This window comes from Anguilla rostrata, chromosome 10 (assembly GCF_018555375.3).
Source record: "Anguilla rostrata isolate EN2019 chromosome 10, ASM1855537v3, whole genome shotgun sequence".
NCBI classification, from domain to species: Eukaryota; Metazoa; Chordata; class Actinopteri; order Anguilliformes; family Anguillidae; genus Anguilla; species Anguilla rostrata.
The window spans coordinates 4,550,912-4,572,091 of record NC_057942.1 but is presented as its reverse complement, the minus strand read 5'-3'; the positions used below and the strand labels follow the sequence as shown (position 1 = coordinate 4,572,091).

At 47.7% G+C, this 21,180-nt stretch overlaps 3 protein-coding genes across 3 annotated transcripts in view; 1 reads left to right on the top strand and 2 right to left on the bottom strand.

Annotated features, from left to right (window-relative positions):
* The window catches only part of pole (polymerase (DNA directed), epsilon), a 25,325-nt gene extending 10,161 nt beyond the window's left edge, over positions 1-15,164 (bottom strand). Inside the window, exons 1-31 of the mRNA XM_064353604.1 lie at positions 14,725-15,164; positions 13,718-13,853; positions 13,329-13,409; positions 13,181-13,225; positions 12,987-13,079; positions 12,408-12,562; positions 11,582-11,726; positions 11,395-11,475; positions 10,982-11,089; positions 10,740-10,850; positions 10,556-10,641; positions 10,318-10,437; positions 9,947-10,079; positions 9,489-9,602; positions 8,865-9,077; positions 8,499-8,606; positions 8,036-8,164; positions 7,470-7,572; positions 6,865-7,011; positions 6,112-6,257; positions 5,120-5,268; positions 4,784-4,876; positions 4,207-4,351; positions 3,571-3,728; positions 2,972-3,167; positions 2,383-2,597; positions 2,016-2,118; positions 1,638-1,718; positions 1,414-1,536; positions 795-1,031; positions 264-476 (exon numbers count right to left, since the gene is read on the bottom strand). Of these exons, the coding sequence (XP_064209674.1) occupies positions 264-476; positions 795-1,031; positions 1,414-1,536; positions 1,638-1,718; positions 2,016-2,118; positions 2,383-2,597; positions 2,972-3,167; positions 3,571-3,728; positions 4,207-4,351; positions 4,784-4,876; positions 5,120-5,268; positions 6,112-6,257; positions 6,865-7,011; positions 7,470-7,572; positions 8,036-8,164; positions 8,499-8,606; positions 8,865-9,077; positions 9,489-9,602; positions 9,947-10,079; positions 10,318-10,437; positions 10,556-10,641; positions 10,740-10,850; positions 10,982-11,089; positions 11,395-11,475; positions 11,582-11,726; positions 12,408-12,562; positions 12,987-13,079; positions 13,181-13,225; positions 13,329-13,409; positions 13,718-13,853; positions 14,725-14,792 (4,035 nt within the window). The 5' untranslated portion in view covers positions 14,793-15,164. The remainder of the gene's footprint in view (positions 1-263; positions 477-794; positions 1,032-1,413; positions 1,537-1,637; positions 1,719-2,015; positions 2,119-2,382; positions 2,598-2,971; positions 3,168-3,570; positions 3,729-4,206; positions 4,352-4,783; positions 4,877-5,119; positions 5,269-6,111; positions 6,258-6,864; positions 7,012-7,469; positions 7,573-8,035; positions 8,165-8,498; positions 8,607-8,864; positions 9,078-9,488; positions 9,603-9,946; positions 10,080-10,317; positions 10,438-10,555; positions 10,642-10,739; positions 10,851-10,981; positions 11,090-11,394; positions 11,476-11,581; positions 11,727-12,407; positions 12,563-12,986; positions 13,080-13,180; positions 13,226-13,328; positions 13,410-13,717; positions 13,854-14,724) is intronic.
* A 572-nt stretch (positions 15,165-15,736) lies between these two features.
* pxmp2 (peroxisomal membrane protein 2) lies at positions 15,737-19,299 on the top strand. Its single transcript, XM_064353605.1, has 5 exons — positions 15,737-15,967; positions 16,877-17,002; positions 17,125-17,287; positions 18,122-18,241; positions 18,475-19,299. Exons 1-5 carry the CDS (start codon positions 15,858-15,860, stop codon positions 18,541-18,543), a joined length of 588 nt encoding a protein of 195 aa, XP_064209675.1. The 5' UTR covers positions 15,737-15,857; the 3' UTR covers positions 18,544-19,299.
* On the bottom strand, positions 19,291-20,894 carry isg15 (ISG15 ubiquitin like modifier). Its single transcript, XM_064353606.1, has 2 exons — positions 20,735-20,894; positions 19,291-20,474 (listed from the first exon to the last, which is right to left on the bottom strand). Exon 2 carries the CDS (start codon positions 20,457-20,459, stop codon positions 19,995-19,997), a length of 465 nt encoding a protein of 154 aa, XP_064209676.1. The 5' UTR covers positions 20,460-20,474; positions 20,735-20,894; the 3' UTR covers positions 19,291-19,994.
* Between the last annotated feature and the right edge of the window lie 286 nt (positions 20,895-21,180).

Here is a 21,180-nt window from a genome sequence, read left to right as displayed (position 1 = left end):
TACATCACATATTGATGCCGGCCTAATATGGTTTCTGACAGAAAGGAATCCACAAGAATCTACAGACACTGTGGCCCTCCAGGACTTTGAGACTCTCACTATAGACATAACAACATTTGACGGGCAAATTTTGGAAGGATGATCACAGTCTGGGGACGCAGTTGGAAGAGAGACCGTGTCATCGGGGGAGGGTGGTGTGGGAGGGGCTAATCAGCAAAGCGCACAGGCCTATATGGGTGGGGCCAGCAGGAAGTGATGCGCACCTGTACGATCTGCCAGGGCATGTCCAGGATGCTGCGGGCCGTCCGGCGCAGGAAGTTGCCCAGCCCGGAGGCGGAGCCTCCCCGGATGACCCCGCCCCCCGCGGGCTGGACCTCCCCGTCCAGAACCTTCCGCCTCTTCTTGCGCTCCTTCCTCTGCCGAAGCTGCAGCTCCCACTTCTTCTTGTGGTAGCGCAGCCAGACCAGCCGCTCCTCCTGCGCAGACACACACACAAACGCTGTCCAGCTGCGCAGACACACACACACACGCTGTCCCGCTGCACAGCCTCACACACAAAAGATGTCCAGCTGCGCAGACACACACACACACGCCGTCCAGCTGCGTAGACACATACACAAACGCTTTCCAGTTGCGCAGCCACTCCAAAACCACCTCCAGAGTATCCATGACAGGGATGCACACGACTGAGCTATTAGAGGGCTGTGGCACGTTCCAAACACTTACGATCGTCAAGGAAATAAATGTGGAATAAATGCGAATCTGTGGTTTGATTGACGGGGAGGGAATCCTACCCGCGTGTTCCCGGAGGGCGGGGGCGGGCCCAGGATCTCCCGCCAGGACTGCGTGAGCTCCAGGTCCTGCGACTCCGCCTGGCTCTCCACCCCACCCTGGGACACGCGCTTGCGCTTGGTGCTGATGGGGATGGCCGCCTGAAGGGGGCGCCGGGGGACCCCGAAGTCCTCCATGTCGGCCACGCCCCCCGGCTCCAGGCTCTGGCTGCCGTCGCCCCCGGGCTGGAGAGAGGCCACCTGAGAAAAAGAAAGAGAAAGGCGAGAATAGAGCTGTGATTTTAATAACGGTGCGAAACGTGGGCAAAGGTGACCTTGACACCAACACGATTAGCCCGCATATGCTAGCCTTAATGCAGGGTTACTGCACATCTGCTCAAACAGAACTGTGGGCTGAACTGAAGCCTCAAACTCATCAGCTGTGTTCAGCACTTCTTGGGTATATTAATATCCATGGTTTTCATCAACACTTGTGAAAACACTAGTGCTTGCATGAACACTCCACGATGTTCCACAGAACATACAGTGCTCTCTTACTGGCTAACTGAATTCATCAGCAAATGATCCCAGGTAGCAACCCAAACAGGATTCCCCTTTCCACTCTCGGCTGTTTTTCGCGTACCTGTCTCTTGCCCTCGCTGGTGAAGAGCTCGCTGATCTTCTTCTGCTTGTAGATGTCGTTCTTTTCCAGAAGCTTCTTGTGCAGCCAGTCCGGATGACGCACTCTCGGCACGGGGTTCTTCACCTGCAGGGGGGCGGAGACACAGGGGGGGGGCGTGACCAAACTGCTGCCTCAGGGGTCCATTATGACATCACAATGCGGAACCCGTTCCCCTCGGCTGGTACCTGCTGGAGGGCGGCGGGGATGGTGATGATCTTCTGGATGGCACTGCCGAGCCGTTCGATGTAGTAGTTCCAGTCCAGGATCTACAGCAGGCAACACGAAACAGGCAATGCACCTTTCAATGCTCAAAACAGACCTTCAAACAGAGTTACTTCGACTCTAGGTGCAATTAGAGTTAGAGTAAAACGACACTCCAATCCCTGAGAAATTGACTGCAGTCATCCAGAAGAATTTAGTCGTTCCATTTACAGGAGTTTTCCTGGTGTCGGAAGGGTTATTTAAAACAATTATTTGACCCAACGTCTGAACCCGACACTAGTCTGGTTCCGAAAGGGAATTTAGAACTTTTAGCCTTATGATGTCATGAATGGCAGACTCACTGTGCGAATGTCCAGGTCATGAAGGCTGGGCATCTTCAGCCATTTCCGCAGGAAGTGTTTCTTCACACTGGACTCCGCCTGAAAGATGGCCAGGGGGATGGCCCTGAGACAGACAACAAATGTCACCAAGGCAACCAATACATAGATCAACCGTAGAGCAACAAGTACAGTATCTTTCAGTGTCCCTACATTCATTCACTACATTCACACACACACACACACATTTGTCCCCAAGAACAACGGTGTCCCTACAAGGATATTAAAACAAGAACACACACACGCACAGGCACACAAATGTCCACACACATAAACGTGAATATGTAGACACACACACACACACACGCGCACACGCACACGCCGGGCTCACCTCTCCGTGACGGGCGAGCCCTCCGGCTTGCGGGAGATGACGTAGCGGCAGCTCAGCCCGGCGTCCTTCACCATCTGGTCCCCGAGGAACTCGGCCAGCCGCTTGGCCGTGCTGATGGAGGTGGACTTCTGCGCCCCGTAGTCCTCCAGCTTCCGCGACATGGACCGGTTCTCCGAGATCAGCTCGAACAGCTCCGCGTCCGGCATGTTGGCCGCCTGGAGGGACACGGGGCGGAGGAGGGTAGAGGAACGTCAACCAGAACAACATTTTTTAATTCAAACCAATGAAACTGTCCACGCTACAACAATAAAAATGAGCTACCATGGTTGGATCACTCTCAAACCGGTCTATCGAATGCATCTCCAGCAATAAAACCTGTCTAACCAATAACTGTTGAGCACCGTCTGTACCCACTGGATGGCTGTGTGTGAAATGCGTGTACAAGGAGAACAAGGCATTCTCTGATGTTGATGTTAGTGAACGAGGGAGTTTACCATGACAGTTTTAAGATCTCATTTATGGGGGGCACAGGCCTTCACAGCGACTCCCCCCCCTGCTTCATCGCTCAGGACCCCGAGGGATAGGTTACCTTGCTGTACAGCACGTCCAGCCAGTAGTCGGCCACCTTGGCCACGGACGCGTAGACCTCCTCCAGTGTGGTGCCCTTGAGGAAGGCCTCGAACACGGAGGACTGGAAGATCTTGATGAGCTGCAGCTCTCCGCGACGCTTCACCTCGAACCCCTTCAGCTCGGCCAGGGAGCCGTCCTCGTTGAACACGGCGTACCTGCGCCCAGGTAGAGGCAGGCCGTTACCCCAGGGGGAGATTTCACGCCCGCGTTTCTCAAATCTGAACAGCAGCGGCGCTAATGCCATTAACTGCTGGGCCTACTTTCCACTCAAACAGTCACCTCTGGATAAAAGTGTCTGGAAAGTGCCAGTAATGTAATGTAATTGTAATGTAATGTACCCCACCCCCACCCCCAAAATGACACAGCTATTCCAGGAAGTCAGCGCGCTGCTCTAAATTTAGCAGCTGTTTTTTGGAAAGGACCTTTCAGAGAGGGACCAGTGCCACAGGTCTCCACAGACTACAGGACCATCAGAACTGAATTACCCCCCAATCCCCCATCCCCCACTCCAATACCCCCAGGTCACCCCCCCCTCGCCGGTCCCCCAGGTCGCCCCACCTCTTCTTCAGCTTCTTGCCCTCCTCTTTGGAGGCGGGCAGGATCATGGCCAGGTAAGGGCCGTCCACCTCGAAGAAGATGCTGTTCTCCGCCCGCGTCTCGTAGGTGAGCGAGGCCGGGTCCACCAGCTCCTGGTACTGGTGGTTGGTGAAGCCCTCCTGATGAAGGGGGGGCAAGGGGGGAGGGGTTGTAAGAGAGATCCAAAAATGTGAGAAGTTTAATCAAACACTATCAACGGATGCACTTTTGCTGGTGCAGCTGGCACCACAGATTTCAGATTTCGGTTCCAAAAAATGCTTTCTAAAGTCTGATCTACAAGTGAAATAAAGAAATGGTCTATGAATTGAAAATGGGGGAGGGGGGGGTCCACAAGAAGACTGATCATTTTAAACTCACTCCATTTTATAATTTTGGGACATATGCTAACTCCTCCCCCATTGACAGCACTCATTTCTAGCTTACAGTACAGAACAGTGGCCAGAAATTTTTCTAACACAAACACAAAAGTTTGCTCTGAACAAACAAAGCCTCAACTTTGCAGAGGTTTCAGCTTTTGTCAGGGTTATCCCAGGACACCAACTCAATTATCCCAGCATTCTGAAATGAAGATCCTTTTTGAGGAAAGAGATGGCTCACCTTCACCATGATGTTGAGCATGGCGCCAGGGTACGAGATGGTCACCTTGGGCTTCTTCTCGTTGCTCGACTTGATGACGAAATTCTCGGGGAAGGTGTTGGGGAGGACGCACCAGATTCCGTCAGTGTCCAGCTCAAGAGGCCTCCTGCGATGTGGGGGAGAAACACAAGAAAATATGAAAAACTTTAGTTGTGGAAAAACAGAAATAGACCTTATTTGTGTAAAAATAGGAAGATATTAAACTTTGTTTGCGTGGTGGAAAAATAGTAAAAACAACTTTAGCTGCAGAGCACCAAACCTCAGGTCACCCTTTAGTCCAGCTTTTTAGACACACAGTACACACACAGTGTAATATACACTGAAATCGGTGTCAACCACCTTATCAAAGTACAGTGCATTCAGGACACAAAAGTTACATCTTATCTGATCCGCCCACGTTTCAAAAAGGTACCGCGGACGAGCCAGAGGACCTCGGACAGCCTCTGCTGAGTTTCACGCGATAGGCCCTGGAGAACCAGTGGAGCCCTGGAGCCAGTTGGACAGCAGTAGAGAGAGCCCGGAAAGAGCAGCTGCTCACCCGATCTGCTCAATCAGCTCCCTGGCCTGGGTGATGATGTGAGCGCCAGTGTAGCACACGATCCCGGCCATCTCCATGGAATACCAGCGCGCCCTAGTGGACAGGAACGGAAATGCAGCAGCGGATTTAAAAAGACGCTCGCTCCCCCAGAAGATCGCTCTCTGAAACCTCTCATACGGCTGCAGTCACGCGTGGATTTCATGACCACGGCAACGACTTGATAACAAAAGACCCGAACTGTAATTAAATGAGAACGCTCCCCTAAAATGTTACAGCAATTCATGTGAACTTGACAACGGGTGTGGAGAAGACGCGACGGTTCCATAGCGACCGCACCCTTTGCGCATGACGTAGCCGTAGAAGGAGTTGAGGATGCACTTGTGGGCCAGCTGCAGCGACTCGTAGAGGATCTCCATGTTCTTGCAGCGCTTCACCTCGGCCGCGTCGCCGCTGTCCTGGGCGTTGGACAGCTTCTTCTTCCAAACCTGAGAGGGGACAGGGGGGACACCAGGCAGTTATTTAGCACCTAAAAACGTGCACAAACATTTTTAAGTCATTTTGGGGCACCGCAAAAAATGGAAATTATTTACAGGGATGCCTTGGGCCTGAATAGTTTGGGAACAGTTGCCTTAGAGGACATTAAACAACACTAAGGACACTGGACTACACTGAGGACACTCAAAAGCACAACACAGCCCATCACAGTCACACATTTTAAAAATCCATGTTGACAATAAGGATGTGAAACATGGCTTTTTGTCCGCCCAAACTACTATCTTTACGACTGCTGCCTCCAGCCCATTTCTTTCATTTTCTATTGTAGCGGGGGGCATTCATGACATTCGGTTACAATGAAGAAGCTCGGCTACACAGGACAAAGAGGACAAGAGGGCAGGACACACGAGAGTGTGCACACAAGAGAATATAAGCCACTGCAGTAACACAGAGGGTAAAACAGCCCATGCGGGCTACTCGGATCCAGGTCCGAAAAGCTCATCAATCCAGCAGAGCCGCTGACCACCAGCATCCGTCCCCAAAGCAGAGCGCGCGCGTTCCCCGAAGGCCACGGCGGCCATTTTACATTACATTACATTACAGGCATTTAGCAGACGCTCTTATCCAGAGCGACTTACACAACTTTTACATAGCATTTTTACATTGTATCCATTTATACAGCTGGATATATGCTGAAGCAATGCAGGTTAAGTACCTTGCTCAAGGGTACAACGGCAGTGTCCTTACCCGGGAATCGAACCTGCGACCTTTCGGTTACAAGTCTAGTTCCTTACCCACTGTGCTACACTCCGTCCCCATTTTGCCCCCGGTACCTTGTGCAGGCCCTTGAAGTCGTAGCGGCGATCGCGGAAGGCCCGCACGGTGTCCACGTAGAAGGAGTTCTCCCGCTGGCAGATGGTGGTGACCCGCTCCTCCAGCCGCGTCTGGTGCACCTTCTTGTAGGCCCTCCGGCAGTAATCTGCGGCGGACAGAGAACCCCGAATCAGGCTGGCGTAGGAAACCTCCACAGGGGGAAATTAACTGGAGAGTGACTGTTCTCCATTAAATCAGGAACTCTTCCCCCGCCTTCTCGGGAATCTACCAGGCCCCGAAATGTCTCAGGGGACCCAACCATTTGGCTTTACCACTGACAGTTCTCTCCTGCTATCAGCTGTCAAAGCGTAAAAGCATTTGACGCAAGGACTTAGGAGAACATTAGCCTGCATGATGGAGAGAGCAGGCCATTCAGTCCACCATCAAAGCTCTCCATTTACCTACAGGCTAGAGAGTATCCAGGACTACACTGAGCCTGGATGGTTCTGACTCTACAGCCTCTACTACAGAACCTGGCAAGAGGTTTCACATGTGAACAACTCTCTGTGTAAAGAAATACTTACTTAAATACATGCAGAATTTACCCAAACAACACTTTTATGATATACCAATGTCCTCAGTCAATTGTGAACTGGAGATAACAGTATATTCCAGTCTCAAGTTGGGGGAAATAAAGCAGATCTCCCAATGAAGCTGAGCACTAGCGCCTCCCCCTGGAGAAAGGGTGAAACTGCAGGGGCCGGCCCACTCACCCGCCAGCCTCTTCTTCTCGTGGCGCGCCTGCTCCTCGCGGTTCAGCTCGTGGAAGGCGCGGGGCGGGCCGTTGGGGAAGAACGGGGGGAACTTCTCCGACTCCAGCTGCTGCTGGATACGGTGGAACTCACTGCGGCCGGCCGGCACTGTGGGGACACAGGGGGGGGGGGGGCAGAGTGGGGGGGGGGGGGGGGTGTCAGACTTCATCTCTCCACAATATCTCCACAGTGTATTAATATTAATCCTGTGAAGAGTAGGTTTTTTTGGAATATTTTTTGAAAATTCTAAATCTTAAATTCTAGAACTCTAGAATTACCAGCAGTGATTGTTACATCAACATTAGAATGCTCGGTTAACAACATTCTAACCGTACCTTAAAGGGTTAATACAACACTGTTTATGAGGGATGTCAATAAACAAAATGTATTCATAGAATAAATACAACAAGTAATGAATCCGTAATGAATACGACCTTATTTGAGTTACGACCTCAACCAGTTATAGCCCAAAGAGAGATGAAAGCCACAGGAACCACGTGTAGGTGGATACGTGGTTCAGGTACTCTAATGCAGGGTCAGCCCAGCTTGACACAGGAAGCACTTACTGATCTGCCCTCTCCACTGCCAGGTCATCTTCCTCTGGCAGTTGGCCCCGGGTTTGTTGAAGTCGCAGGCTGCGCAGGTGGCCTCGTTCACCATGGCTGAGGGCTGGGGGGGGGGGGAGAAACCACTCAGGGACCACCCTCTATTCCACAGTTACTCAACCCTGGCCCTGGAGGGCTGCATTCTCTCTTCTTAGTACTTGACTGGTCAATTAAACCAGCTGATCCAAGGCTCTATGCTACCATGTTTTCCCCCAAGGAGCACATATGCTCCTCAGTAGAAAAGTTCAGGAGCACACTAACGCATCCTACTTAGCAGATGTGCTCCTAAATTATTTTGACAGACAGCAAACATCAATTTTCAGGAGCAAATGCTCCTGAAAGGGGAGCACTGTAGAGCCCTATCAGCTCTTGGGTCTGAATTGGCTGGTGAATATTGGCTGGAGCAGGGTGGAGGGGGTCCTGCTCCAGTCTGCCCAGCAAGCTCTCGCATTAGATTTGAATTGAGACCGTTCCATTTTACACGATTTTAAAGGATTACTCCGGCTGGTGCCCCCCGCTCTACCTACCTGCAGGCGGTTGGTGAGGATGATGTTGGGGTACATAGCCCCCACGTCCAGATGGTAGATGAGCGGGCACTCGATCCTGTTGGGCACCTCCTTCAGAGACATCAGCTTCTTCTTTATCTCCTCACAGACCTACAGAGTGAGAGGTGGTCAACCCCTACAGTTCAACCTCAGGACATATCACCACGGCAACCAAGTTCATGTGGTCAGGGGTCACCACGCAATTCCCCCAGACCCAATACACTTTTACTGAAATTATAGCATTGTCTAACATTTTTCTATGGTCCCATAAGAAAAGGAAATAAAATACAAATTACAAATAATGTTTTAAAAAAAATGTTTTTGCAGTCCAAAAGGCTTATCAGCAGGTTTTCCCATAATGGTAAAAGGGTACCACTTCATGTTGGGGAAGCGATACGGAATTCCTGTTGGTCGTTAGTAGTCATGGAAACGAGCGCCGTCTCACCTCGTTGAAGTTGAGGACTTGCTCTAGGGGGATCTTCTCTTCCTCTTCGATGGCGTGTCGGAGCGTCTGCTCCACCCTCTGCAGCAGGAAGTCGAACGCGGCCGGGTTCTGCCAAAACACATTTTTTCCCAAAAAGTTAAAACTGCTGACCCCAGGGTTCCACAAAGAGCAAAAGCACAACTTTCAGGTCACACCTTTCTAACAGACAAAGGACCAGCTTCTGAATAGCCAAACTTAGAAGCCAAAATTAAAAAAGGTAGAGGGCATCTATTGCCTTTTCCTCAGCAAAATTTAAAAAACGTAACATACACCTAAAATATAAACAATTATCATCTCTGTCGTTTGTGGAGGAGGGGAGATTCCTACCATTTTGAAGCGGCACGGAATGTCGCTGCGGAAAACGCCGGACTCCAGGGCCTCCACGTGGCCCCCCACGTAGGTCTCGGAGTCCAGCACGTGGCCGTCGTCCGTCAGCTTGTTGAAGACCTGCTCCTGCTTGTTGGGGAAGACGATGTTGGCGTGGAAAGCCTGCACCATCAGCAGGGCCTCACAGAGGGTTCCAGAACCCTTCCGCAGCACCTGAACCATCCCAAAAAAAAACAAAAAAAAAAACATTTCAATCACCAGGAAATAAGTCCCGTCCCAGCACAGATGGATTTTGTGAATTCCACAGGCCACAAATACAACAACAATGCATGCTGGTTCAGAGCCATGTTCCTAAAGGGGCGACATAGCTGTCGGAGAGACATAGCTCTGGAGGTAAGACCGACTGTCTGGCAGTCGGAGGGTTGCCGGTTCAAACCCCGCTCCTGGGCATGTCGAAGTGTCCTTGAGTAAGACACCTAACCCCTAACTGCTCTGGCGAATGAGAGGCATCAATTGTAAAGCGCTTTGGATAAAAGCGCTATATAAATGCAGTCCATTAGTCCATTTACCATTAAAGGTAAGAGAACAGATTGAGAACAGGCAGGCTCACAGAGGAAGACAAACCTCGTCTGGTTCCATAGGGATGATGGTGCAGAGGGCGAAGATGAAAGGGTGAACGTACTTCATGTACAGGTAATAGGTTGCCACGGCGTCCGACACGGAGTAAGTGGCCAGAGTCTGCGAACAGGCGAAGGAGAGGGCTTTTCAGCTATGAACAACTAATAAAAAAGATTCCGTTTTGCACATCAGTTCGTTAAAAAGACACAGGTGCTCGGAAAATGGGATTCAGGGGCAGGTCCTCCCCAAAACATTTAGGAATGAACCCCAATAGACACAGACTAAGGACTTTCTTGTTCTCTCCAGTAAGAAGCTACCATTTCACACAACATTCATCAATAGCCTCCAAACAGCACTACAGATCACCATAAGAATGACTTCCATTTCAGTCATGCAACCGATGCATAGCACACACACACACACACACACATTAGTGACCTTTGACCTGTGACCCGGAAGTTTACCTGCGGTTCCTCCGTAGCCATGCGGCACATCTCCTCCGGGTCCAGCTCCACAGGGTCGTAGCTCAGCTTGGCCTTGGCCGCGGCCTTCAGGTTGTGGCTCCCCACGGGCAGGTAACTGTCGCGCTTCACCCACCTGAAGCACAACAGCGGGCTCACACAAGAGTTCACACAGCGTTTCTGCTACAGGCTGTGGCTCCCATCGCACAAGCAGCGCTTCCCATTGATCAGTTACACTGCGGCCAGACCCCCTTTAGGGTATGCGGTCAGCGCCCCCCCCCCGACCCCCTCAACAGTTTCCCAAAATCCTGTGGCAAACACTCCACCTCAGGTTTCACTCCCATCGCAACAAAAAAAAAAAACACTTCCCCCACCTCAGGCAGTCCATGTGGATGGCCTGGCTGGCCTTGTATTCGCCTTGGCTGTCCTTCTGAAAGCCGATCTCCTGGTACATGTTCAGACCGTGCTGAGCAGCCCGGGTCTCCACAAAAGGCCTGAGGAAGAGAAACTCCTTCAGAAACGAAAGAAACTCAACAGAACGGGCAAAGTTGATGCGGGCAAAGTCGTACAATTAGAGATGAAAGCACAGAGAGGGAACAGGCTATTTCTCACCAATCGAAAAAGTCCCCGTTGTAGGTGACGAAGATGTTGGGTCTGGTCTCATGGACGTGCTCAAACCACCTCTGGATGAGAGAGGCCTAAAAACCAAGAAACAGGAAGGAACCGGTCAACCTTCTCTTCAGCCCAGCTGAGCTCTTTTAATTAAGACCATGCTTAGCGCCCGACGCCCGCTCACCTCGTCCGGTTCATTGAACACCGTGAAGGGTCCCTCATACTCCGGTTTGGGGGTGAACTCAAAGTCCTCGATGTCCTCCGACACTATCTCTCGGTTAGTGATGAGGTAGCCCTGCCGCACAAACGAGATCGAAAGAGTCAGCCGTCGCTCGACTGTAGCACACACACACACGGCTCGGGAACCGCCGCGGTGAAACTCGGTGAGACAGTCAAACCGGTGAGTCAACGCTGGCCAGCACACACCTGCCCGTCTATCATGTAGGATATCATCATGATCTGGTCGGTCTCCGCGTCTGGGAACTTCAGGGGCAGCTTGGTGGTCTCTATGTCAAAGGCCAACACGACGGGATCCTGTGACGCAACGGCACATTTGTAGCCCATCAGCCCATCAGGTACGCACGCACCATAACAACAACATCATAAAACTGCGGAAGGTGACGGTGTTCCCAATTGAAGAACGAGAAAGAAAATAAGTCAGAAAAAAGATGAGAGCGAGCAGGGCTATTCGTTTTTGTATGATGTATGTTGCGTCTATTCTGCTTGTTCCCGAAGCCTGAAATTTGACATGTGGCTCTTAATCATAATTTTCCGTTGCTTTGAGCTTTAAGTGCTGCTTTTGAAAAATCGAAATTATTCAAACGCCAACCCGCGCTTACCGGTCGCTCAACGAGGTCGTCGCGCCTCACGATTTCAGGAGGGTACACGCTGCCCCGATACCGGACATTGTACCAGTGAGCCTGGGACGGGGACGCAGAGAATTCGGTCACAAATCACAGTTCACAGCCATTTCCAACCATCTTCCAAATCCCTGTGCCTACCATCCAAGCCAAGCACATAACTCACCACGTGGATCTTGAGGTCGATGGAGAGGCGGACGTGATAAGGAACGTCGTACTCCCTCATGTCCACGATGTTGTCCATCTGGTCGGACATCTTCTTGGACGACCCGGCCTCTTCCGCCGCGTTGACGTTTCCTCCGGCCAGAGCACTGGCAAGACCAGACGACGAGGGGAGATCGTCAACCAACCAGCCATGGGCGAATTAACCAATCAGGGTTGGGAGTGAATTTGCATTGCATTGCATTGCATTGCGGACGGAGTGTAGCACAGTGGGTAGGGAACTAGACTTGTAACCGAAAGGTCGCAGGTTCGATTCCCGGGTAGGACACTGCCGTTGTACCCTTGAGCAAGGTACTTAACCAAAATTGCTTCAGTATATATCCAGCTGTATAAATGGATACAATGTAAAATGCTATGTAAAAGTTGTGTAAGTCGCTCTGGATAAGAGCGTCTGCTAAATGCCTGTAATGTAATGTAATGTAATGTAATGCATTAAATTTACCCAATATAGGAAAGTCACTGAATCTCTAATTATGATATGAAAAATTACCAAAAAGTTCCACGAAGATTTTGGGCTTCTTTCATTGAATTTCAGTCTTTTTTTCATGAATTTAAATGGTTCTGACCGCAATCCTGGGACTAATGTTCTTCATTTCCCCCGAGAAATCCTACGCTAGGTGTTATTTTACTCATGATGGTAGCGTGTTCATCTGATTGAGAGTCGCTGGTCTCTCCCCACCCATCAAATTAAGCCACTTTCAGTAGCGGCCACAAAGCTTGACCAATCACGCGCGTGCATATTCACATCGACTCAGCTTAGAGGCGGGTACCTGGAGAGCATGGCGGTGTAGGCGTCGTTGGACTTCTCCCTCTCCCTGTTCTTGCGCACGGCTGGGGAGATCTCGCGCTTGACCTTGATGAGGTCGTCCACGGTGTTGAAGGACAGCTTGATGTAGCTCCTCTTCAGACCCACCAAATGGTTGGGCTACGAAGGAAAGCACACAAACCGCCCTGAGAAATCTCAGCCTGAACCAAGGCTGTACTTCACACCCAAAGCACATTTATACTTCATTATGAAGCCATTTGCACTTATTGTACGCCAATTGTACACAAAAGCATCTACCAAATAAAAGCAATGCACTGTAATATTTTGTCTGGGAAAATAATAATAATTGAGCCAGGTCATTTTGCAACATTAACAACTTTTTTCTATTTACTTTTATAACCCGAGAACCAATTCTGAAACCATTCTGCAGCACCCAGCTACCAATATAAATTTTCAAGAGAATGACTACTGGTACAATATAATTTCAGTATATCATCAGACCATCATACGTAGCGATGCAGTTTTCACACCACCGATTTCTGAAAAATACCAAAACACCAACAACGCAAAAAACAGGTCTCACCAGGTCCAGATCTTCTTTAGGAGTCATTTCCAGCTTCGCCACTTTTCCCTGGAACTTCTTGGACAGGAAGGATATGACCTCCCTCTCGCAGTTCTGCTCCGAATCAAGCAACACAGACGCGGTCGTTTAAATACAGCGAAGCGAAGACCGGCCGGTCGACCAAAAAGAGGCGCACAAACACGAACCCGACTCACCTTTTTTGTGGCGATGTAAAAGTAGGGCTTAAACGGAAGGGCCACCTACCGAACACAAGAGACGCAAAGCAGGTCAGAGCCAATTTCAGCGGCGGCTCGCGCGTATCATATCTAACGGCGATCGACACGCAAGAGGAAAAGGCCACACCTTGAACCTGCTGCCATCTTCCTGAATGAAATAATAGTCCACGGCACTGATCATCCTCTTGTCATCATCTAGGATTTCAGTCTGAGGGAGGTGACATCAGTTAATCCAAGTGAAAACAAAAAAAAAGCCTGATACCATGTTAAAGTCAGCACTGAACATGAACAAGAGATCTGTTTCCGTTGTGGAAATGCAAGAAACCCATAGTTGGTCATCCACTTGTTCCATATGTCTAACCAAGCATAGAAATTAATAATCAATTTTCAAATAATTAAAAAAAAAAAATTTTATATCAACTTTTTCCGTACTTGTACTTGTGCACAGGACAGATCGCCCACATCCAGCCTTCTAGTAATAGGACTGTCAACCCCCCACACAAGACTCAGTCATACCGGGTGCATGTTTATGAGCCAGCCTGTCTTCTCCCCCGGTTCTTTCATCCTTTCAAAGCCGAAGCGGGCGTCCATCTCATCCGTAAACTGGCTGCGTTCCAGCCGCTTGACGGCTGACATGGAGGAGGCATCGTCTCTGCGGGAAACGACCACATTACATCGCCTTATGACCCCGATATCACACTCAAAACAGCATTAGAGAACAAATCAAGGGACTATTAAAATCGAAATGAGCGAACAGACCCTGGCAAGACAGAAGCTCAAATTTCTTCTGAGGTCAGACAAACTGCTGATACAAAGCCAAGTCTACCGTTCACCGTCACATCACGCAGTTGCCTCGTACGGTTCTCATTTGGTAGCCTTTCTGAATCCGTGGCCAGATCCAAACTTTGCTTTGAACGGTAGGATAATTAAGGTCGCATGAGGGTAAACATGAGGGTGACTGGCTTTGATTGTCAACACAGCTCTGAAACAACCCCTTAGTTGGCACAGGGTTACAAAACTGGGGTAGACTACCAAAAATGCATAGTATTCCAGCTACAGCAGTGCACACGCCTAGATCAACAGCTAAATTAGTGTATAATTACATATTCTTGAAATCTATAAGCACCAAAAGAAACGTTACACTTTACCTAAATGAAGACTAAAAACTCTCCATGTTAGTGCCAACCAACTAATGCTACTTATAGCTAATTTACACTGTAAGAAGAAGCTTGTGAGTAGGAAGTAGCATGATGTACACGCTCCAATCGAAATCCACAGTATTATAGTCTAAAATTTAATTGGAAAAATCAAGTAAAAGAAAAGCGGGTTCATAGCTCATAGAATAGCGTGTAGCTTGACGTGCAGATTCACTTGAAGTCGAGTCGAAGAACAGCAAAACGACGGCATTGTTTGTGTTGAAAGTGCTGCAAGGGTGACACAGATACGCTTTCGGTAACATCTGTCCAGTAAACAAAAGCGTGGCTAAAATAGCAGCTATTCGCAAACTAAAATCAATTACTTACTGTTGATTATCCTGGTCTCCACCTTGTCCTGTGTCCGCCCTGTATCTCCCACTGTTTTGCAAAACCATTTTGTTGGGGGAAAAGTTGATTGACTTTGACTTTACTCTTGGATTTAATCTGCTGTTGTGTCAATGTTTTTATGCCATGCACTCAGTGCGCACTGCCGGGTTAGCGTGCTAGCTAGCTACGTCAAAAATAATACAGATGCGAAGAAGTGGCTTGCTATCTTCATTAGCTAATAGTAGCTAGATATAAAAACGTTGGGTATCGAATTCATAGTATACTCATGTCAAATCAAAAGTAATTTTTAAAATGCACAGACCGACGTCTGCACTGTTATAGCGCTGTCAATTCACCAGCGCTACCTTCGCAATAAGAATTTGGCGCGCTGACTGTAATTACCGCGAGAACAGGAACAAGGCACTGACAGGGTTGCCAGAGAAACAATAAAATCCCTAATATTTTTCGTCATCGGGATTAAATATACACGATTGTCAATGGGAGATGTGATTTTTTACATTTATTTTTTAAAACATATTTTAAGAGAAGTTATCATGTGTTGTTTAGGAGCAAATTGAACATTTGGGAAGTTTTGTTAAAGATATTACCGGAAACAGTGGCAACAGTGCTTTGTTCAGTTATTTAAAAATGTTCCGCCTCCGACGAAAAGCCCTGCCCTTTTGGCATGATTAACCATTATGAACCAATGGCATATTTGGGGATGGGCCCTGCGGCCAGCCATACCCGTAATGTGTAGAGTAGAAATCGGGTACTTACGCGAATATTGTCATGTCACAACGTTGGCTTTGAAATCACTATGTAGGCAAGCACGATGTGTTAATATTTTTCGTCGGCAACTGTTTATTAGATTGTTTGGTACTGTTAGGTTGTAATAATCTGTTACATAGAATCAGATAAAAATCGGCTGGTTTCGCACGTGCATAGTAGACTATCTAGCTAGTGAAACGTTTGTCAAATCGGCCTGTTTTTACAATGAATACGGTTTAAAAAAATATATGGGCGTGTTGCTGCGAAACAAATCAGCGTTGTAGGATGTAGGCAATGGCTGGTTGGCTATTGCAACCTGTTTAACTTTGCTTGTGTCTGCAATTAATTTATTTCTGAACATTACAATGCCTGTGAAAAGTCTGCCTGTCCGAGACCCGGCCTTCCATCGGCGACTGCTGGAGCAGTACTTGCTTTTGCTGAAGAAATACCCGATTCTCACCAAATCTGTGACAAGGTCGGTGACTGGTGGACTGGTTGTAATGCTTATTTTGAGGGGAGTATTCCCAAATTCAATCTAGACAGCTAACGTATGTTACTGTCACTGGGTTTGGGACCATAGGTCAAGTGTTTATACAAGCTAACTAGCTATTTTTCAGTGTTGGGTTAGCATTATCTAATTGCGAAATAAGACTAAACACGTTGTTCCGGTTATTAGCTACTTAGCACTTTGACACTGAGCTAACGCGAGGCTGCATTGTTTTGGTGGAAGGAGTGTGTATTGATTTTTCGCAAATGGACAAAATCAAGTGTGTAGAGCACGAACAAGAATATATATTACTAGCATGTGCTGACGAAAAGTTGTGGATTTGCTAAATGAGTCCTGGAGATATTGTTAGCTTGCTAACTAGGGTTCCATTTTTAGTGGAACATACTTGGCAAGCTATTTGGCACGAACGTTACAGTGCTAACTTGAATGCTTGTTGATCATGCAGACCGCCGATACTCCGATAGGTGAACGATTGCGCAATTAGCTGGCACTACCAGGAGTGCGTAGCAACCCGCTTAAAATGAATGACTAAACTAGATTGTTACGTTAGCTACATGTCGTAGCTCTGGCTGAATTCACCATCCCGCCGTTTGAGTTCCGCACGTTTACAACTAGTCCACTACTGTTTGTATGCCCTGTTTCTGCGCACTAACGAGTCCACAGCGGTGACATTGCACTCTGCTCTACAGTCCACCTGTGTTTCGCCAATGAGTTACTCCTGGACCCCCCCCCCCCCCCCTTTTCTAAAATAAACAGCGTCCTTATGATTGAATAGAAGTTCACCCTGTGAACTGAGGCCACGGAGAGATGCTGCTTTATTTTCCCCCTTACCACCACGTTGACAGATGCCAATGTTTACGAACCCTTGCCTTTCAGTGGAATTCTCTCTGCCCTGGGAAATCTGCTTTCCCAAGCTCTGGAGAGCAGAAAAAAGAGGACGACGGATGGAAATTTGAGGAAGGGCCTCAATGTTCTGGGACCCGCACGGTTTGCTGTTTACGGGTACGTGCATTTCAAACCGAAGCGCCCTGGCCGGCTTTTGCGGAGGATTTGCGATCGTCTCCAAGTCTTCGCCTGTGAAGCCTCAGCACTTTCAGTGGAGTTGTTTTCTCTCCCCGTTCCAGGCTGTTCTGCACAGGACCCCTGAGCCATTACTTCTACCAGCTGATGGAGCTGGTGTTTCCGTCCAGCGAGCCCTACTGCGCGCTCAAGCGGCTGCTTCTGGATCGGCTCGTCTTCGCGCCGGCCTTCCTCCTGCTCTTCTTCTTCGTCATGAACGTCCTGGAGGTCAGTGCAGCTTTCTCACTCGGGGAAGCGTCCGAAAGCAGCCACCTCGACACCGCACTGGTGGTGACCCTGTTGCTTGTGTCATGTGACGTGGTTGTCCCATTTCTGACCTTTTTAAAAAAAATAAAAATAAAAAATTTACTGCTATTGCAGTCCGTAGGATGACGGTGAAACCGAGGTGGAGGACAAACCCTGGGACACCCTACATACCGCTACAAAAATCACTACAATATTTGCAATGAGAGAAAAAAAAACAGATGCAGAATTTTGCAGAAAATGGTGTGTATTTAAAACAAGTACAATGTGAGCTGATTTAATAATATATGATTGCAGACTTATATATACTATATAACCAAACGTGTCTGGACACCCCTTAGTCTGGGGCTGTTTTGCATGGTTTGGGCTAGACCCCTTAGTTCCAGTGAAGGCAAATATTAATGCTACAGCATACAGTCATATTCTAGACTATTCTGTGCTTCCCTAACAGTTTGGGGAAGGCCCTTTCCTGGAAAGCCAACTGTGAGCCAGGCCTAAACAGTGCCTGACCTCAGTAATGGTCTTCTGGCTGAATGGAAGCAAATCCCTGCAGCAATGCGCCAACATCTAGTGCAAAGCCTTCCCAGACAAGTGGAGGTTGTTATAGCAACAAAGGGTGGACCAAGTCCATATCAATGCCCATAATTCTGGATGAGATGTTGATGTCAGGTGTCCACATTTTGGCCATGTAGTGTAGTATCAAAGGCATATGCCAGAAGGAGCAGTAGAAGTACATCAATATCAGGTGCTCTTGCCCTGCGAGCTTGGAGTTATCTGAACTTGCTGGTGCCATTCCAGGGTAGGACAATTTCAGCATTTCAAGGCAAAGTGAGAGCAGGTTACTGGCCAGCCCTGAAGATGAACTGGAAAGTGTGGACCCCTTTCCAATTTATCAACATCAACTACGTGCCTGTTCAGGTAAGCAGCTCCGCGGCGAAGTGCTCAGTGTTCATTAAACTATTGCAGGGTTCATACAGTTCAGAGGGATCAGACATGTTCTCACGAGAGTAAAATGTGCTGTATCGCTGTCAATTTAACACAAAAATTGTATATCGAAGAATGGCATTTCACAGCGGATGCACTGTCAATAGCAGCCATTAATGCTCTATGTTGTTTCATGAATTTTTTGTTTGTTTGTTTGTTTGTTTTAGTTCCGTGTACTGTTTGCCAACCTGGTGGCTTTGTTCTGGTACGCCTACCTTGCGTCGGTAAGGAAGTGAAGCCGCCCGACCACCCTTCAGTTTTACGGAATTCAGCATGTGCCGGACGTGCGTGGTTCCCAGGACACGTGTTTAACATACTGTAGGCCTGATTGTACTAAATATAGGTGCTGGAAATGAACGCGATGGTCGAACTATATCCAGTGCAGTCGTGGATTAAACAAACAGTTTGCCAATGAAGTGGCAGTTCCACAGGGATCAAAATGCCATTTATAAATATAAGGATTTGCACACGAACTGAGAATCATGTTGACTGATTGTACCGTATGCGATAATTGAAGAGAATGCCTTGGATCCTTCACACATTGCCTCAATTTGCAGAATCGCACGTGTCACAAAATAAAAATAGACACGTGATAAAATTGATTAATTATCCATATTAGTTCAACAACAAAACTCAGTACAATAGAAAATCAATGGCTAATTTTAAGGTGTAAGCTAAACACAACATGCAGATTGGTGATCAAGTAAGACTAATCAGTATTGCTCTACTTTAGTATTACTTCATTATCAGTGTTGTTGCTTATAAGCAAAGCCTGCTGCTGTCTTGAATACCCACCAGTGTTGTATAGGAACCCAAATCCAGTTGCTTGCTACGTAGTAATGTCTAGAGCAAACGACGTGGAGGAAAACACCTCGATGTGCACCTGCTGTATAAAATCCTGCACTCTGCGCAGGTATGCGTTAATGTAACCTTTCGATGATCAGCCATTTTTTTCCACTCGACCTTTGAAATAAAACAAGTGCTTGCCTTCATCATGGTTTGTTTATTCTTGCACCATTACATTACTGCCATTGGCAGACTCTTACCCAGAGCAATTTATGCATTCCATTACAAGCATTTAGCAGACACTCTTATCCAGTGCGACTTACACAACTTTTTTTTTACACAGGATTTACATTGCATCCATTTATACCGCTGGATATATACTGAAGCAGTGCAGGTTAAGCACCTTGCTCAAGAATACAATGGCAGTGTCCGAGCTGGGAATCGAACCTATGACCTTTATGTTACAAAACCAGCTCCTTACCGGTTATACTAGATTGCCACCTGCACAATTGTCCTGTCATTTCAGCTGGACATTTTTACTGAAGCAGTGCCATATAATGCACCAATTACACCAAGCATGGCCTAAACGAAAACACATTTCACTAAGCACATCTTTTTATACTCATCCTCACATTTGAAACATTACATTACTCAATAGAGTTAATGACATACAGAGAATTGCATATAACATTTTATTTCAGTATTTCACAGCTATCATTAAAGACAGTTGAAAAGTAAAAGCAAGTTAGTTGAGCAGGGTCCCATTATGTCTTTAGTATAATAATAGATCCTTATAAATAGAATTTTAATTCAAAGTTTTAAAACATTTTACAAAAATAATTTTAGAAATTAAAAGAAGCAGAGTTCAAAATAATGGAAAAACTGGCGCGGTGAACCAGATTCAGCCTCCTCTCAGACGCAGCCCGAGGTGGATGGTTCTCATCTCCGTTATACCGTAGTCCTCCAGTTTACGGCCATCCTCCAGGGGCTTGCTTTCGTACGTCAACATCTGTTGCTGGACGGGGACATTCTCCTTATTTTGGACCTTGAGCTTGAACTCAGAGACGGTCTCTCCCGGGGAAACGTCGTAGGTGTGCGTCTGGCCGGTAGTGGTTATCAGAAGCACTTGAAAGGTCTGTACGATCAGCACGGCGATTATGCATCCCGAATGCAAACCGTAGTGCTGCAGAGTTTTCTTGTGGTCTGTCAGGTCTATCCTGTGACCGTTCTGCGTACTTAGCCGCTGCCTCGCGCTGGGCACCTCCGCGTTCTGTTGGATCATGGACTTCAGCTGTCCGACTGTGGTGCGCGGATCCACGGACAGGGAAAAAGTATTCCCATTTAAGAGTTTGATCGTTAGCTCCATGACGAGAGATTTGATCTGAAACGAAATAATGAAATACATTTTTTAAAAATCAGCTCAACAGGATATGAATTAACACCAACTTGAAGTGAACCTCACATATGTCCTTTTATTTCATAATACAGCGTTGGAGTCATCGCAAATAATTATTCCAAATTATTACGGCTAATGGTTGTTATTAAGACACAGTTTCAAATCTAATAAGACAGAGAAACAGGTGGTGAGAAAACAAATACGTAATTTATAATTACTAACGTAGAATAAAAACAACGTATTACCTTTTGAATAAATGCCTTTTAGGACGTCGAACTTTTCGATTTGTGAGCAAACGGAGAGTCGCTTAAGAGGATTCAGCCGAGATGAACAAGATGAGAGTGACGAGTCTCCTTGTGACGGCGGTCTGTCTGGTGCTGTGTTTTGAACAGCTGAGATGCCCGCCTCCTTTTATAATCCTCCTCTTAAGATTCGTTTTCCGGGTGGAACTCATACATTTGACGGCAAGTTTCGGTTTCCATTCATTGGTCGCGCTTTTCATTTCCTTTCTCTGCATGAATGCCTGGTTACTAAATATGCATTTATTTGGTGCTGTTTTGCTCAACTCAGAAAAATCTAGTTCAAGTTCCGTAGCCTACCACAAAAACAAAGAAAGGAGGCAATGCAAATAGGGTACACTTTGGTAATAGGCTACACTTTCCTTACTTATGTGTACTCATGTATTACAGTA